Genomic DNA, 17,871 nt, shown 5'->3' on the forward strand with positions numbered 1-17,871 from the left:
GATGCAAACTTTTTTTCTGTAACATTTAATTTTGTGCTGGAAAATGAATGTTTGGACTCTAAAATGTTTTTGTACTCAATAATGTAGAAGTTATAAAATAGAAGTCTATAACAAAGTTTGGATGAAAAAAGGGGCCTAAGACTTTTGCACAGTACTGTATATAAAACCTATTTCCTGTTAGTGACACTATGACAGTTCCTCACTATTAGCATGTGATTCTGCCCCATCAGTCAATGTACAGTGGAATCCTGCCACACTTTACTGTTTCTGCAGCGTGACATCAGCTGATCACATCACCATGGCAACTCTGTAAAATATCACATTCCCTTCACAAATCACAAAAAGAGGAGCTGTGACATGGGAGAACACGTAAACTCCATACAGAAAGGCCCCAGTCGACCGACAGGTTCGAACCCAGAACCTTCTTGCTGTGAGGCGACAGTGCTAAAAGGAGAAAATGCAGTTTCTTTTTTTCATAACATTTTCAGTTTTCACAATTTTTTTTTTCAAAAAGCAAATGTTATCACATGCTTACGATAGCAAAATGAAAATGAAACCGGAAATTATGGGAATCAGCGAGTGACAAGCGCGTTACTTTCTGGTTTTCAAAAAAAAAAGTTTCCAGTTTATCCATGTTTATCATTACAAAACACTCAACTGACCAAACCCCAAATCTTTTTTGAGGATACTGATAAAGTGGGACATCGTTACTGCAGGGTTTTGTAATAGATCAAACATTATGGTGAGCATATCATAATGCATTTTTTTTTTACTTCATAAACATCCACATGTGGAGGCTCAATCAACAGACACACTGTTTTATTCTGAAGATATCCAGCATGATATTTTTCCTCTGTTGCTAATTATAAATGTAATGCATTTGCAGCATGTAGTTTAACCACTCGCCATTCGCCAAATGTGAGTTGTGAAATCGAATAGCGAGTAAAGATCGCACCAGCTCTGCGAGTACGGTCAAAACGATGGGTTCCCACCTAGTATTCATGTAAAATCCAAGAAATGTTCAACAAAAACTCCTTCCTTGCACATGTTGCCATTGCAAAATGAAAATGAAACCGGAAATTATGGGAATCAGCGAGTGACAAGCGCGTTCGGCTGGGCCTGCTTGTGGGGAGAGATTGGTTTTATTAGACCAAATTACATAAAAAAATATATATATATACTTGCAGGACTCTACATTAACTTTTGAAACCACTTGTCCTGTCGGGCAAGTTGAAAGGAAATTTACTTGTCCAAATGTGAAGTTGACTTGTCCGAAGAAATATTTGAGAAAAAAAACACAAAAACTATTTGTAACCCAACAATCTTTATGGCATTTGTTTCCGAATTCACAACATGCATAATATCTATGAATCAAAAGTAATCAATACTTGATATACTGAGGCAAAAGTTCAAAAATATTGGAGGTACAGTCATGTCCCATCTAAGAACTACAGATCCCATCAACCAACTTCCGCAATGACCTATGTCACACCTGGGTGGGATCACCTACGTCACATCCTCCCTGAAGCTATAAGTGACCCGGAAACTTCCAACTCGGCCTCTTTGGTGCTGTGAATCTCGTCACAACCAGCGCGTTCTACAGAGATAAAGAGGCCCGCTCACCAGAGCATCCAAGATACAGATGTCTGCTTTGCAAGTAAGAATTCAGCGCGTTTTCATTTACCACTGGCCACGGTAAACTTCCAAAATCGCACGATCTAACTCAGATGAGTTACAACCGGTTTCCTTTATTTGTATTATGAGTAGCGTTACAACTGCCGCCCAAAGCAGTTTAATTAAAAGTTAGAAGCGACCGGATCCCTTCTAACTAAATTGCTGTGCACATTGTTTGATCAGAGACTTTCCTTCACGAACGACAAAGCATCAGACCAAGGATTCTCTGCACTTCCATGGAAGCGACTCACGTGCTCCTGTGAACTCAGAAGTTTTGGAATGTCTCTATAATTTTGCATATAAGCAAGATACTGAAGTAAGACTGGCATTTTTGGGCACAAAGCTAGTCTTAGGAATTAGCTTTATGAAGTAGTGTGAATTTAAACTCAGGAACGGTTTAATTGTTTACACTGTAGACACTCAGTGTGTTGAATTGATCATTGTTCTATTTTGTTTTGATCTCTCAATTGTTAATAGATAAGCGTTGCATGCTCTTTTCTCTATTCCTTCCTAACACCTTTAATTTCATTATGACACATATTTTGACCTCATCAAGATTTCAGTGAATTTAGGAATGCTATAAGCTAGTGAATTAGCAAATCTGAGCTAATCCTTTGTCTTCTCAAACCCCATGTGGTCACCTCCCCCACACATACGCCCCTTTGTTCTCCTTAAAACACGAGGTGGGACTGCCCCCCTCTCCCAACTCTGTCACTCACTCACACACACACACACACACACACACACACACACACACACACACACACACACACACTCTCCAACACACATCCACACACACCCAGATATATCACTGTTTATGCTTACATACCGACATATATATCACTGAGGACCATTTGAATGTATTTCAACTGCTATTACTCATTTTTATCTTTGTTATAATAAATTCAATTCTGTTAAACTGTCTGTTGTACCGATATTTTTGAAGTCACACAATCTCAAAGAATTCCAAAGTGTATATGAACGCCATTGGTTGTAGTATTTAGGTAATACGGTAGTGATCATAACAATTTGGAAAATACCATAATTTAGCTGTTTGGTAATTTATTATTAAGCACCAAAATTAATGGTATTATTAATGAGACTGATTTAATGAGACTGGTTGAATGATTTAATGAGATTGATCACTTAAGACCAATTGCACATACATACACCTACAATATAGTAAAACAGACTGATTGATACCATAATTCACCAATTATTATGCTGAAGTTCAGAAGCAATATATTCCAATACAGTAGAAATTATGAACACATTTTAAGAACAAAATAACTATACTATGAGATCCAGAAACACTAACCGTTATATATACACAGATCAGTACTCTGCAGTTCAGTAACAAATATCACAAAAAGTAACATTATCATAAAATTTATGACTTGATGAGATATCACTAGTTTGGACAAGAGAAACAAATAACAATGCTACAAATAAAAACAACTGATAACAAAATTGACTGATTAATACTGTAAATCACTGATTATTATACACTGAAATCTAGTTATCAAATGACAAGATAATATATCTTGTTATGAAAACCTCCACACCTCTATTGACTCACAGATGAATGGATACAAATAAAGTTTCTATTCATCTTCATCTATCAACCCTTGAGTTCTGCGTGTTCTGACCTCATTGGCCGGTTTCGCAAGTGGAATATTGCACATGCGCACATCGCTCTTTCCGAATAGAAACATCCGGCGATTCATCAAAACAATATGCCGAGTGAGATGCTTCGAAAATCATGTGAATAAACTGATAAATTTGATATGTAACCCGAATATCGGCGTATTTTGGCATTTGTCCGATCGGACAAGAAACTGAGACAATAAACTTGTCCGACATAAAGTATCACTTGTCCCGGACAAGCGTTAATGTTGAGCCCTGTACTTGCATGACTCGCACTTACCAGATATCCTTTTCTGGGGCCTCAACTACATACTTGCCAACCCTCCTGATTTCGGCGGGAGGCTCACGATTTTAGCCTCTGTCTCCTGCCTCCCGATCGTATTTGTTAAAAACTGGATAATCTCCCGGTTTTGGGAAATCCCTACCACCAAGTTAAAAATACTCCAGAATATGTCCAATCAGAAACATATGAGAAACACTGCTGACATCAACTGATTTTTAACCAATCAACGAACAGAACAACAGTCACTTCCATAACGTAGGCTGTCCGACATTTTTTACAAGCAGTCATTCACCATGGCCACTAAACCCAGTACCAAACGGCAAAAATATGAATGCAAATACCAGGTTGCCTGGGAGAATGAATTTACATGGATAAGCAGGGTATCTGCACATTTTTCAAGTACAAATTTAAAGACTTTTAAGACCTTTTCAAGACTTCTAAATGGAAAAATTAAGACTGTACCATGGCAAAGAAAATGATAAATATGACAAAACTGTTTTCTGCGATAGCTTTTTTTTACTAACTTGAAGACTGCACACAATTGGTGAACAGCAGGGTGCATCAATGGCAACTGTTAAGGCAAATTTATGCTGACAACCCAGTCCTCGCAGATGGTGTCTGCGAAGCCCCCCCCCTTCGCAGACGCTCTGCGCGCACCTCCCAAAAATTGTGACCAATGCAGACAGCCTCGTAGACAGCGTCGAAGACAAGAGGGCTCTGATTGGTCCACTCTACATCCGCTGTACACGCACTTCCGCTTCCCTACTTTCCCGGTTTGGTTTGTTTTCACGACCGCCATTTTTAAAAACGCGAGCGAAGATGGAGCAGCACGAAGAGCGGTTGATCGAGGAAGTGAGGAAGTACGTACATCTATACGACTCCAGTTCTAGTCATTATAAGTAACCGGAGGATAAACGCTCCACTAACTACACCCACCAACTACTTCTAGCGACTTTGCGCCCCCTTGCGTTGTGGCGGTGAATAACATCGCGCACGCCTATTACTCCCCACTCAATGATAAATTACAACTGTCTGCGAAAAGCTATCTGCGAAAGCCTTGTCGCAAGAGCATGCAGAGCCCCTTAGACATGCAAACAGCTGAAGCAAAGTCGTGTGTTTTGGGCCTGCAGAACTACTGTAGCAGCAAGGAGAAAACACCATGAATCATTTCAAAAACAAAAACAATAAACGGCAAGTAGAACCAGCTGAACAACCTTAGCCGGCATTATTTCAATCCCCAAAGATTATCTTTGATGATGTGTGATTTTGTGTCTGACAGCAAAATCAGTCTGAGTGTCGTACAGTACACAGTTGGCTGAGGACATTATCGAGTATCTTCTGCATTATAGCAGGTAACAGCATAAACCTGTTTATGCAGTCATACAATCATCACAGCGTTACATTAAACTAGGGGTGTGCGATCTGACGATATAAAATCGTTAAGAATAAGAACGAGTAGAAGATCGCAGACGATCTGCCAAAGTGGAGAAATCGTATAGATCGCCTTGGCCAATGAGCGCAATAACTTTTTTTCCCTTTGGGTACAATAACTTGACGTTCTATGCTGGTTCCCGACAACGCGGCAGACATAAGACGTCCTTAACCTGTAGAGGGACTGAAAATCTGTGATCGCGGAAAACGGACGGAAATCGCGGAATTATGCGTCTGAAACGGAATTTATTGTCAGAAATGGAATCTACACATTCTAAGCTTGGGGAGGCTGGGACCTCCCCTGCCCGAGCTATGCGCCCAAAGTGGGGCTGGAGCCGCCGATGGGAAAATGAAACTAAAGCCGAGCACCGTGGCTCTTCGTGCGGAGGTGCTGTAAAGTCGGGCTGGAGCCCGGGATAGAAACAAAACCTAAGCGGAGCCCCGCGGCGCGCCTCGTGGCGAATTACGTCCCGAGGCTGGCGCGCCATGCCCGCGCTGGTTCTTTGGGGAGAGGGCAGAGGTCTCTGGCTGTCAAGTTTGGGGAAGCTTCTTTAAATATAAACTACATTTCGAGCACAAGAGGCTGGTGCTAGCAACATTCAAACAGCCACAATAAAGCTATGCAGAAGCCTCCCCACCACCAGTCTGGACCATTTTCAAAAAGCTATTTGGTGTTTTGATACTTAAATCATTTCAAAATAACCGAAGACTGTGTGTTATTCAACATTTCATATTTTACTTTCTTTTTTTATATTCTAAGAATGCACTTTATCAGAGTGATGTTTATCAGAGTGAGGATGTTCACTTTATCAGAGTGATGTTTACTTAGTGTTGTTGTCTTCACAACCAATAGTGCACTTTATCAGTGTTATCGGTGTGTTTACAATGTTTGCACATGCAAAATTGCTACTATTCATTAAAATCTGTTCAGAAAGGTTTGTAGCCCCAAAATGCCTGGGTTTTTTTTTTCGATGGAAGATCGTGGTAAAAAATTGAAATCGAGATTTTATGTTAAAAAATCGTGATATGACATTTTTGCCATATCGCCCACCCCTACATTAAACACAGAAAAACAACTGTCACCTTTCATAACCATTATCAATATTAATCAATGTGTTGTAATAACTGCAAACTAATTATCATCAGTGCAATTGTTATATCAATGTTCATTATTCAAAAATAATCATTAATTATTATCTATAAACCATGAATAATTGTTTGTATTACTACTACTACTACTACTACTAATAATAATAATAATAATAATAAACTACTTTTTTAATAATAATTTTAAAAAAATTAACTCAATTTTATAACATTTTAATAAGCACTACTTATTGGCTATATTAATAATTAGAGTAGCAATTATTATAATTCAGTATTATTAATTACTACTTAATAAGCAGTGATTATCAAAATGTAATTTAATAATAAGTAGTAATTATTATCAACTACTAAATTATACTAAGAAATAATAAGTAGTGATTATTAAAATGCTATAAAATTGAGTTATAAGAATAGTTAAAATTATTATTAAAAAAGTAGTAATTATTATTACTATTAGTAGTAGTGATACAAACAATTATTCATGGATTATAGATAATTTGTTTTTAATAGTGAACATTGATATAATGATTGAACTGATAATAAACAATAATACTACTAGTAATACTTGTTGTTAATGTTATTATTATAGACCCCTTCGCAGTAAACGTCATTCATATGTAAGCAGAAATTGCGCGCGCAGCCTGGACTCAAAAAAGACTCAGCGAATGCCTAGTTGTTGTGTTGTCGGGTGTCAGAATCATAGCAGTGATGGGGTTAAAATGTACAGAATTCCAGCAGGATCTCACCCATTCCAAAAAAATCGCCGACATCTATGGCTACAAGCCATCAAACGTGTAGACTGGGATGAAAGCACCATCAAAAATGCGCGGGTTTGCAGCGCCCACTTCATCACAGGTAAGATCAGGCTATTTATTAAATCTTTCTTTTTTATTCTTTCTAGTCTTCGTTTATTGATGTAGCAAAATACTTTGGTAACGTTTGTCTGATTAGCTGGGTCACAGTTACACAATGTAATGAATATTATTAGCATGTTAACTTAGCTTTGCATGCAATTGTGTTTGTAGGAGAGGTCTCGCTTGACTCAAGCAGTCCAGATTTTGTGCCATCATTATTTGTGTATGCCGAAAATCACAATTTTAAAGCAAGGATGGAAAGGTAAAATTGTGTGCCCTCACTCTAAATGCCAACTTACGTTGACTGCTCTACCCTAGCTCCCGCCCCGTTCAGTTTCATTTCTGGTCTCTGCCTCTCGCTTTTTACGCAGCTCTGATTTCTCTTAGCTGCACTCGTTACACTATCATTCCTTTCATGCCATTACCTCCTGCAAATTGCTGTTTAGTGTTGGTATTTGCTGTTGTAGCTAAAGCTACGAGTATATATCTGGCCATTGTATACCAGGGAACTTGCTAACATCGTCCGTGCACTCTTTAATTAAATACGGATCCGGTAGGCGATGTCCACTTGTTAGAGTTAACTTATTTATGTAGCATTCTCGATCTTGTAACGACAATTGTTTTGCATAATATGACAGCTCATAATGCCGGTCTATGGGCAGCGCCATTGTTTCTGAGTCCAGGCTGCGCGCGCATCCTGGCAACGGTCGGTTTGTTTACAAACATGCGAAGGGGTCTATTAGTAGTAGTACAACCCCGATTCCAAAAAAGTTGGGACAAAGTACAAATTGTAAATAAAAACGGAATGCAATGATGTGGAAGTTTCAAAATTCCATATTTTATTCAGAATAGAACATAGATGACATATCAAATGTTTAAACTGAGAAAATTTATCATTTAAAGAGAAAAATTAGATGATTTTAAATTTCATGACAACACCACCTCAAAAAAGTTGGGACAAGGCCATGTTTCCCACTGTGAGACATCCCCTTTTCTCTTTACAACAGTCTGTAAACGTCTGGGGGCTGAGGAGACAAGTTGCTCAAGTTTAGGGATAGGAATGTTAACCCATTCTTGTCTAATGTAGGATTCTAGTTGCTCAATTGTCTCAGGTCTTTTTTGTCGTATCTTCCGTTTTATGATGCGCCAAATGGTTTCTATGGGTGAAAGATCTGGACTGCAGGCTGGCCAGTTCAGTACCCGGACCCTTCTTCTACGCAGCCATGATGCTGTAATTGATGCAGTATGTGGTTTGGCATTGTCATGTTGGAAAATGCAAGGTCTTCACTGAAAGAGGCGTCGTCTGGATGGGAGCATATGTTGCTCTAGAACAGGGGTGTCAAACCTGATCCATAAAGGGCCGTGTGGCTGCAGGGTTTCATTCCAGCCATGCAGCAGCACCCTGATTTGGCTTATTCAATCAACTGACACACCCACCCTTTAATCAAGGGTGGGTGTGGCTGCAAGTATTTGACTGTGTGAAGACAGTTCAGTTGATTGAATGAGCCAAGTCAGGTGTGCTGCTGCATGGCTGGAATGAAACCCTGCAGCCACAAGGCCCTTTATGGATCAGGTTTGACACCCCTGCTCTAGAACCTGGATATACCTTTCAGCATTGATGGTGTCTTTCCAGATGTGTAAGCTGCCCATGCCACACGCACTAATGCAACCCCATACCATCAGAGATGCCGGCTTCTGAACTGAGCGCTGATTTTTACTTTTTTTTTTCGTTTCCGTTTCCGGTTGAGAGTACGTCGTGCGCGTTCTGGCTGCCGCATCTCACCAGAGCTTTTTTATTTTATTTTATTTATTTTTCTAATTTTTTTTCTGTGTGTTTGTGTAGTTTGATGTTTGTTTGAGTGTTTTGTCCGCCAGTTGTGGTGTAGCTCCGGACCTAGTTTTGGGCGTTGGTTCCCTCCAGGCCTTGGTTCGCTGTGGGTGATGCCTGCGCTCCCAGCTGTGGACTGCAGTGAGCTCGTTGCTCATTTTACATCGTGGTTGTCCAGCGCTCTACGCTTTAACGCTTGGCGTGATGAACCGAGCGATGTTGCTCAGTGGTGTCGCAGCAGCTGTGCAGGCGGTTTGGGACACACCAGCGCTCTGCGTGGCGGAGCTTCTCTGCTCACTTTGTGGATCCACAGCGTGGTGTTCGAGCGATGTTGCTGATGGCATCACGGCGGCGGTGCTGGAGATGTGGGACTTGTTTTCGTGCGCCTTTTGGTGGGACTGTGGCTGCTACACCACTGGAATTACATTCTGACCCTACTTGGTGGACTTTTTACTTTTTATTTATTTTTATTTTTTCTTTCCTTGTCTATAATTGTAAAGCGTCCTTGGGTTTTCTGAAAGGCGCTATATAAATTTAACTTATTACTATTAGAAGAAGAAGAAGAACAACAACAACAACAACAACAACAACTTGGGTCGTCCTTCTCCTCTTTAATCCGAATGACACGGCGTCCCTGATTTCCATAAAGAACTTCAAATTTTGATTTGTCTGACCACAGAACAGTATTCCTCTTTGCCACAGTCCATTTTAAATGAACCTTGGCCCAGAGAAGACGTCTGCGCTTCTGGATCATGTTTAGATACGGCTTCTTCTTTGAACTATAGAGTTTTAGCTGGCAACGGCGGATAGCACGGTGAATTGTGTTCACAGATAATGTTTTCTGGAAATATTCCTGAGCCCATTTTGTGATTTCCAATACAGAAGCATGCCTGTATGTGATGCAGTGCCGTCTAAGGGCCCGAAGATCACGGGCACCCAGTATGGTTTTCCGGCCTTGACCCTTACACACAGAGATTCTTCCAGATTCTCTGAATCTTTTGATGATATTATGCACTGTAGATGATGATATGTTCAAACTCTTTGCAATTTTACACTGTCGAACTCCTTTCTGATATTGCTCTACTATTTGTCGGCACAGAATTAGGGGGATTGGTGATCCTCTTCCCATCTTTACTTCTGAGAGCCGCTGCCATTCCAAAATGCACTTTTTATACCCAGTCATGTTAATGACCTATTGCCAATTGACCTAATGAGTTGCAATTTGGTCCTCCAGCTGTTCCTTTTTTGTACCTTTAACTTTTCCAGCCTCTTATTGCCCCGTCCCAACTTTTTTGAGATGTGTTGCTGTCATGAAATTTCAAATGAGCTAATATTTGGCATGAAATTTCAAAATGTCTCACTTTCGTCATTTGATATGTTGTCTATGTTCTATTGTGAATACAATAACAGTTTTTGAGCTTTCGATTACGTTCATTATGTCTTATATTAAATATAGTTAGTTTTTTTTTTTTTTTCTTTTTTATCAGACAAAAAAAAGAAAAAAAAAACTAACTATATTTAATATAAGACATAATGAACGTAATCGAAAGATTAAGAATTAGTTACGGAGACGAAAGCATCAAGGAGTTTCGCCGCCTAGAGCGATTGACACGGAAACGGGCACGCTACAGGAATCACCTGAGATTCAATCTGCGCTGCCGGGATGAGGAAGTCGTACCGGCCAGCCTGAACATCAAGAACCCGATTCCAACCAGAAACGCGGAAAAGATGATCAGGAAAATGCGGATGACTCTGGTAAAAGAACAGATACGGTGCACAACGGATAAACTAAATAATATCAACAGCGAACTACACAGAGAGACGGAAACTTTCAAACGCCGGTTTCCCCAGAACAAGGAAATGGAAATAGCAATACACGGACACTTGGCAGACATACACGAACAGGAATTCACAGAGACAAAAACCCGACAAATACGAAAACTGGACAAACTCATCGCACAGAAAAAGAAGGCAGAACCGGAGCACGCACACATCAACGACAAATGGATTTACAACATATCAAGGTACAAACTCTCACAAGCAGAATGCAGTATATTAGCAAAAGGACTCAACTACGCTGTCACACTGAACAACATACCACACGACGAATTCATTCTGGCAACTGAGTTAGCATGTGAGAAAATACAGGATCAGGGACAAAAAGCAGCACTAAGAAACGCAATAGCTGGTATATTGAAAACGGCCAAACCACCACCCAGCAACATCACCAAACAGGAAGCCAAAGCCATGAAAACATTAGCAAAAAATAAAGATATCACAATTCTCCCAGCAGATAAAGGCAGAACAACAGTTATTATGGACACTGATGAATATGAACGAAAAATGAATGAATTACTCTGCGACAACGCATTTGAAATATTAAAAAAAGACCCAACAGAAGACAAGAAAAAGAAACTTAAAGCACTACTAAAACCACTACTCAATGAAAATAAAATAGATAAGCAGGATTACAATCATTTAGTACCCACAGCCAATGTCATCCCCAGGATTTACGGCACACCAAAAATACACAAACCAGGAACACCATTACGCCCCATAGTAGATAGCATTGGTTCGGTCACATACAACTTATCAAAAGCACTTACCGAAATAATTAAACCATTACTAGGACTCACAGACCAACACTGCAAAAACTCAAAACATCTGGCAGAAGAACTAAAAAACATCAAAATGCAGCAAGATGAAGTTTTCATTTCACATGATGTCATATCTCTTTTCACCAGAACACCCACGGAAGCCACCATACAGATAGTACAAGACAAATTAAAAACAGACAGGACGCTCAAGAAACGTACAAACCTCACCGTACAAGACATCACTCAGCTTCTTCAATTCATCGCCACATCCACATACTTTCAGTTCAGGAATACAATCTACAGACAGAAGGAAGGTTTTGCCATGGGAGACCCACTATCAGCCATCATGTGCGGCTTTTTCATGGAGGATCTGGAGCAGAAAGCACTCACTACAATACCAGCGGAATACAGACCAACACTCTGGAAACGGTATGTGGACGACATATTGGAAAAAGTAAAGAGGGGACACACTCAACAACTCACCGACCATCTTAACACCATAGACAATACCGGCAATATAAAATTCACACATGAAGAAGAAACGGAGCAGTCAATAGCATTTTTGGATTTAAAAATACAACACACAGAAGATGGGGATATCAAAATAAAAGTACACAGAAAACCCACACACACCGACCAATATTTAAACTGGACTTCCGAACACCCCATAATGCACAAAATATCCGTAGTTAGAACATTACATGAACGCACAGCAATAATTACAGATCCACAGGACAAAGAACAGGAGGAACAACATATACAACACGCACTGAAGGCATGTCAATATCCACAATGGGCAATATCCAAAGGGGCGGAACAGGTTAAAAACAACAAAACACAGAAGAAAGAGAAAAAACAAACTAACAAACAAGAACACAGGGGAGTAGTTACATTACCATACATCAGAGGAATAACGGAACGCATTCAAAGAGTAATGAGGAAACACAATGTTAACACACCTGTCAAACCACACACACAACACTCCGTCAGATCCTGGTTCATCCCAAAGACAGAATACATCCGGACAACAGATGCAACACCATATATGAGATTCCATGTAAATTATGCAATAAAACTTATATTGGGGAGACAGGAAGGAGTTTCAGCACAAGAAAACATGAACATAAGAAAGAGTGCGAAAAGGAGACAGCTACAAGACAAACCCGAACAATAAAAGAAAAGGCACAACAGGAAAATTATAAGTCAGCTATAACAGATCACTGTAAAAGGGAAAATCACATTATGGACTGGGGAAATGCCAGAGTCATCCGCACAGAAGATAACAAACATCAGCGCTGGATCAGGGAGGCCATGGAGATCCGTAAGCGAAGCCCGAGGACCATCAACCGGGATGAGGGAGCATACATGCTCTCCCACACCTGGAGTGCCATCTTGCAGGGGACAAACAGACAGTAGAAGGCGTGACCGACCTGTCAAACCAGACAGGAAGGCCACGCCTTCAGAAACAGCAGCTGATAAAAGATGCGTCACCAATTAACATCCGGTGACACTCTGAGGAAGACGGAAGTTGTACGTCGAAACATGTCAGGTAAACAAACCCAAATAATTAGATGTCTGATAAAAAAGAAAAAAAAAAAAACTAACAGTTTTTGAGATTTGTAAATTATTGCATTCAGTTTTTATTTACAATTTGTACTTTGTCCCAACTTTTTTGGAATCGGGGTTGCCTCATCTCATCTCATTATCTCTAGCCGCTTTATCCTGTTCTACAGGGTCGCAGGCAAGCTGGAGCCTATCCCAGCTGACTACGGGCGAAAGGTGGGGTACACTCTGGACAAGTCGCCAGGTCATCACAGGGCTGACACAGACAACCATTCACACTCACATTCACACCTACAGTCAATTTAGAGTCACCAGTTAACCTAACCTGCATGTCTTTGGACTGTGGGGGAAACCGGAGCACCCAGAGGAAACCCACGCGGACACGGGGAGAACATGCAAACTCCGCACAGAAAGGCCCTCGCCGGCCACGGGGCTCGAACCCGGACCTTCTTGCTGTGAGGCGACAGCGCTAACTACTACACCACCGTGCCGCCCCCGGAATTGGGGTTGTATTTGGAAAAAAACAAAACAAAACAATCCCGTGACCTGAATATGTTGTGTTTCATACAAAATGGCGGTCTGCCGCTGAGCGGGTACTGCGCATGCACGTGCGAGTGGTCGGTGTTCAAGGGCACTCAGAGTTCAGACCTCCGCCAAGACAAAACGTCGCAACTGATCAAACCGGCCTGTGAGTCGGTCCCGCTCTGAGATCTAACGGGTTCCTCTTTGGCCCCTGCTACACCTTTCCACCCAGTTTAATTAAACTCGGGCTGTTAGTATTTGCATAATCCTGTTTACAGACAAACACACACAAATTAAAAAAAAAAAAAACTATGAAAACACCCTCCTTGGCAGCAATTAATTGAAAATCCTCAATTTCAGAGCGGAGAGCAAAACATCACTGAAAAGTGAAGCACCTCAAAAGAAAACCTCTGGTGACACCTTCCGTACCATATTACACTTTTTTATTCCCCAGAGTGAGCTGTGTAATTTACACTCTGTCACTACTGACACACACACACACACACACACACACACACAGCTTTCACTGAGTTGATATTTTACATTTCTAAGGCTGGGTTGCACCAACATAAATTAAACCTAGTTTAGACCTAAACTAGGTTTAGTAAATCTATGCTTAAATCAGGTTTAAATCAATCAGAGATATGTTGAACATCTTAATTTTAACCTTGGATTAGTTAAACCATTTTAAGCGAGGATTAAAATAAAATTAATCTATGTTTATTGTCCACCATGATGGATTCTGACAAGATGTAAATAAATACAAAGCCTAATAAATGACACCAAAATAATGATACAAGGAGAACATTTACTACTTTTTAAACAAACGTCTCGTGACTACCGTTACACTGTATCATTATTATCGCTCACGCTTAAATGGCTATAATAAGTAACGGCCTGTGATCTTTTACCATCATGGCACCACGGCACAGAGGCTCAAATTTTTCATCATTTGAAAAAAACTTGCTGGCTGAGCTCATGGAGGAGTTTGGTAAAGTGATTGAGGACAAGAAAACAGACAGTGTCACATCTGAAAAGAAGGAGCAGGTGTGGTTGGAGTTAACGGAGAGGTTCAATGCATCAGCTGGCATTAAGGAGTCAAGGGACAAGGCTCAACTTAAAGGCTGCTGGAAAAATCTGAAGAGCAAGGCGAAAGGGGATGTGGCTGAAGACAGACAAGAGAGATTTAAAACTGGCGGGGGAAGACAAAAAGAAAACACCGACCCGTTGTCTGCTAAAGTCACCGAGATTATCCCACAGCAGATTGCTCCCCTCCCCAACCCTTACGACGACGATGGATCTCTAGATAAAACAACAGACTTTGGTAAGTTGCTAACGATGCTAACGCTATATTCATCTATACACAGTAGGCTAATGTAGCTGCTTAAAGTTACTCACCAAAAGGATAACATTCTTGTTAGACACATCTCTCCTATAATCCAATGAAGATTGTTTATGAATATTTATTTATAACTGATGCAATAGAAAACATAAAAATAAACATTAACATCTGCAGCAGCCTACTGATTTCCACTAGCACCTTGCATAAAATTAAAAGCAAAGTTTGTGGTTTCACCGAAGTCCTGTAGCCTAGCATTCGGCTCATACCAAAATTTAAAGTGCCTAATTAGACCGAGGCCCACAAACATCAAATACAATGTAATGACACAGGCATACACTTGTTAATTTTTAACTTATATTCTAAATAACAATTTATTATATTTATGGGTTTTTTATTTTGTTCTGATTTGTCTTGGCTTGGAAAATAATGGCCAGTTAGGAGAGGGCAATAAAAGCTGAGGATGATGCCTCTCTGGTCTAATGATTACTCCTTTGCGTGTTTGTGTTTTGGGATAATAGAGGACACCGTCATTGTCCTGGAACCTGTGAACGGTGTCATCGGAGCAACAGTACCATCTCTTAGACCACCTCCTGCGAAGCGCACCAAGCATCATGAAATTATAGAACTTGAGAAAGAGCGGTGTCTTCTGGACATTGAAAATGCAAAGCTTTTCAAAGAAATGCTTTTACTTAAAAAGGAAGTTTTAACACTTCAAAAGCAAAAATTGGAGATCAGCCAGCCACCCGAGGCCTCCCTCGGGGCTCTGTTGAATGAAATGATGTAATCACATTTTTGTTTTAATAAGTTTATTGTTTTTTCATTGCATATGCTTTAAATGTTTCATGTGTATTTAAATTGTTACATTGTGTAAATAAAAAGTCCCATCAGGGTTCCTCCCTGTATGGATGACAAAAAATATTTTGTATATTAGTTGGGTCATAACAAATTTAAATCATAGCTCTGGAATTACTGATTTACCTTGATTAGACTGCAAAGTGGTTTTCAATCAGTGTTCTCCTCACAGCATTTCCATTGATATTTGCAGCATTTTGTAGGCCTGCTTGCACATCCTCAACATCCTCATCCTCATGTGGGTCCTCATTCTCCTCTGGCAGCTCGTCTCTGACTCTCTTCCTAAAGTTGTAAAGCACAGCCACTGCTACTATTACTGTTAGGGTAGTGTCCAGTTTGGTGCGTAGTCCCAATCTCAAACATGGAAATCTTCGCTTCCACATCCCAAATGCTCTCTCAACAACTGCTCTTGTTTGAATGTGAGAGTTGTTGTAGTTCCTTTCAGCTTGAGTTTCAGGGTTCAAGAGTGAAGTCATCAGGTATGAGCGACATGCATAGCCAGTCTCCCACTAGATAGCCACCTATCTCCCCTCCTTCCAGAAGTGCACAGAGATGGCTGTTCTCAAAAATCCGACTGTCATGTGTGGATTCTGGCCATCTTGCAACAATGTTTGTAATCTGGGCCTGGTTATCGCACACAACTTGGACATTGATAGAGAAGTAGCCCTTGCGATTGCGGAAAAGTTCCCCATTCTCACGACCTGGGTTAGATATTAAAATGTGTGCAGTCAATAGTGCCAATTACCCCAGGAAATCCTGCTTTTCTGTAGAATCCAGCTGTTATCTCCCTACTTTGCTCAAAACGAATGAACTGATCTCTCAAGCTTGCAATAGCCTTTGACGCCCTGTTGACAATTCTGCAAACTGTGGACTTGTGAACTCCAAATAGATCCCCATCAACCATTTGAAAGCAACCTGTGGCATAAAAGCGCAAAGCAACCAAGAGCTGGAGAAGTGGCGGCACAGCAGCGTTCCTGTCACTTCTGTGCTTGATAGCTGGTCCAACTTTCCCATTGAGGTAAATTACAGATTCTTTTGTGAATCTGTACCGCTGGAAAAACTCACCGTTGCTATAAAATAGCACAGCGTTAAGCCTATCTCGAATATTCCTGCGTGGAACTCTTTCTTCTAATTCCAACAAGCGAATATATGCAGCCATGTTGTCAGTAACACTGAAAACCTCTAACTTAAACCTCCTCCAGGGGTGGTTTATTTTAAACTGGCAATCCAGGTTTATCCTGGGTTTAAAATCACTGGTGCAACAGATTTACATTTAATCTACGTTTAAGTGTGATTTAAATCTGAGATTATCCATGGTTTAGATTAAACCAGAGATTAATGTAAACTAGATTTAAACTAGGTTGAAGTTTGGTGCAACATAATTAGTCAGTAAACTGTGATTTAATCCAGTTTAAAAATTAAACCATACTGGTGCAACCCAGCCTTAATGCAGTAAATGGGAGTGTGATCTCAGAAATGTCCTGTAGGTGGCAATATAGGCTTATGGCAGTCTGATTAAAAAGGCTGTATGGCGGAAGTAGTGCATGTTCCTGTTAGGGCCACGGCACGTGTAATGATGCCGGCATGTGTTCAGTAAACAGTTAAAACTTTCCACTAGTGTCCGCGGATCTTTCAGTGAGAAGGAATTACACTAAACTCACCTGCTGATGAAAGATGAACAGAAAGCGGAAGATAAACGGAACTTCCGGAACTGTCGAGCTCCGTGTTATAGTCCAAACATTTCCCAGGAAAGAGGCAAAATAAACAAAAAGAAAAAAAAAACAGTTCCATGTCTAAACTTAAGTAAAGTCCTGTCTATAGGCGGTAACATACTAGAGGAAGGGTGACTGATTCTCAGTCATTATAACTTTAGACAATCCATAAAGTTCATAGTCGTGCGGTACTTCATACTGGCTCCTCTATTCTTCTGTACTCTGCAGAACTTCAAAATAAAAGCTGACACCACGCCACACACATTAATAACCCAATTTTAGGTCTCTGTTGAAACACACACACACAGAGAGAAAAACAATCTAAAAGTATAATAATTGACCGTCTGAAACATTTTTACTAGTTTGTGAAAATTGATCATATGGAAGATTTGTGATATTTTTCCTGATAGAAACTGTTTAGGGGCGGCACGGTGGTGTAGTGGTTAGCGCTGTCGCCTC

General features: G+C 40.4%; 1 protein-coding gene across 3 annotated transcripts in view; it reads right to left on the bottom strand.

Moving 5' to 3' along the window:
- Window positions 1-17,620, bottom strand: part of LOC132872830 (BOLA class I histocompatibility antigen, alpha chain BL3-7-like) — a 160,164-nt gene extending 142,544 nt beyond the window's left edge. For all 3 annotated transcript variants that reach the window (XM_060907924.1, XM_060907923.1, XM_060907925.1), the window contains exon 1: window positions 17,362-17,620. In XM_060907924.1, coding sequence (XP_060763907.1) covers window positions 17,362-17,491 — 130 coding nt within the window. In that variant the 5' untranslated portion in view covers window positions 17,492-17,620. The remainder of the gene's footprint in view (window positions 1-17,361) is intronic.
- Window positions 17,621-17,871: the final 251 nt, after the last annotated feature.

Source organism: Neoarius graeffei, chromosome 24 (assembly GCF_027579695.1).
Source record: "Neoarius graeffei isolate fNeoGra1 chromosome 24, fNeoGra1.pri, whole genome shotgun sequence".
Classification (NCBI taxonomy): domain Eukaryota; kingdom Metazoa; phylum Chordata; class Actinopteri; order Siluriformes; family Ariidae; genus Neoarius; species Neoarius graeffei.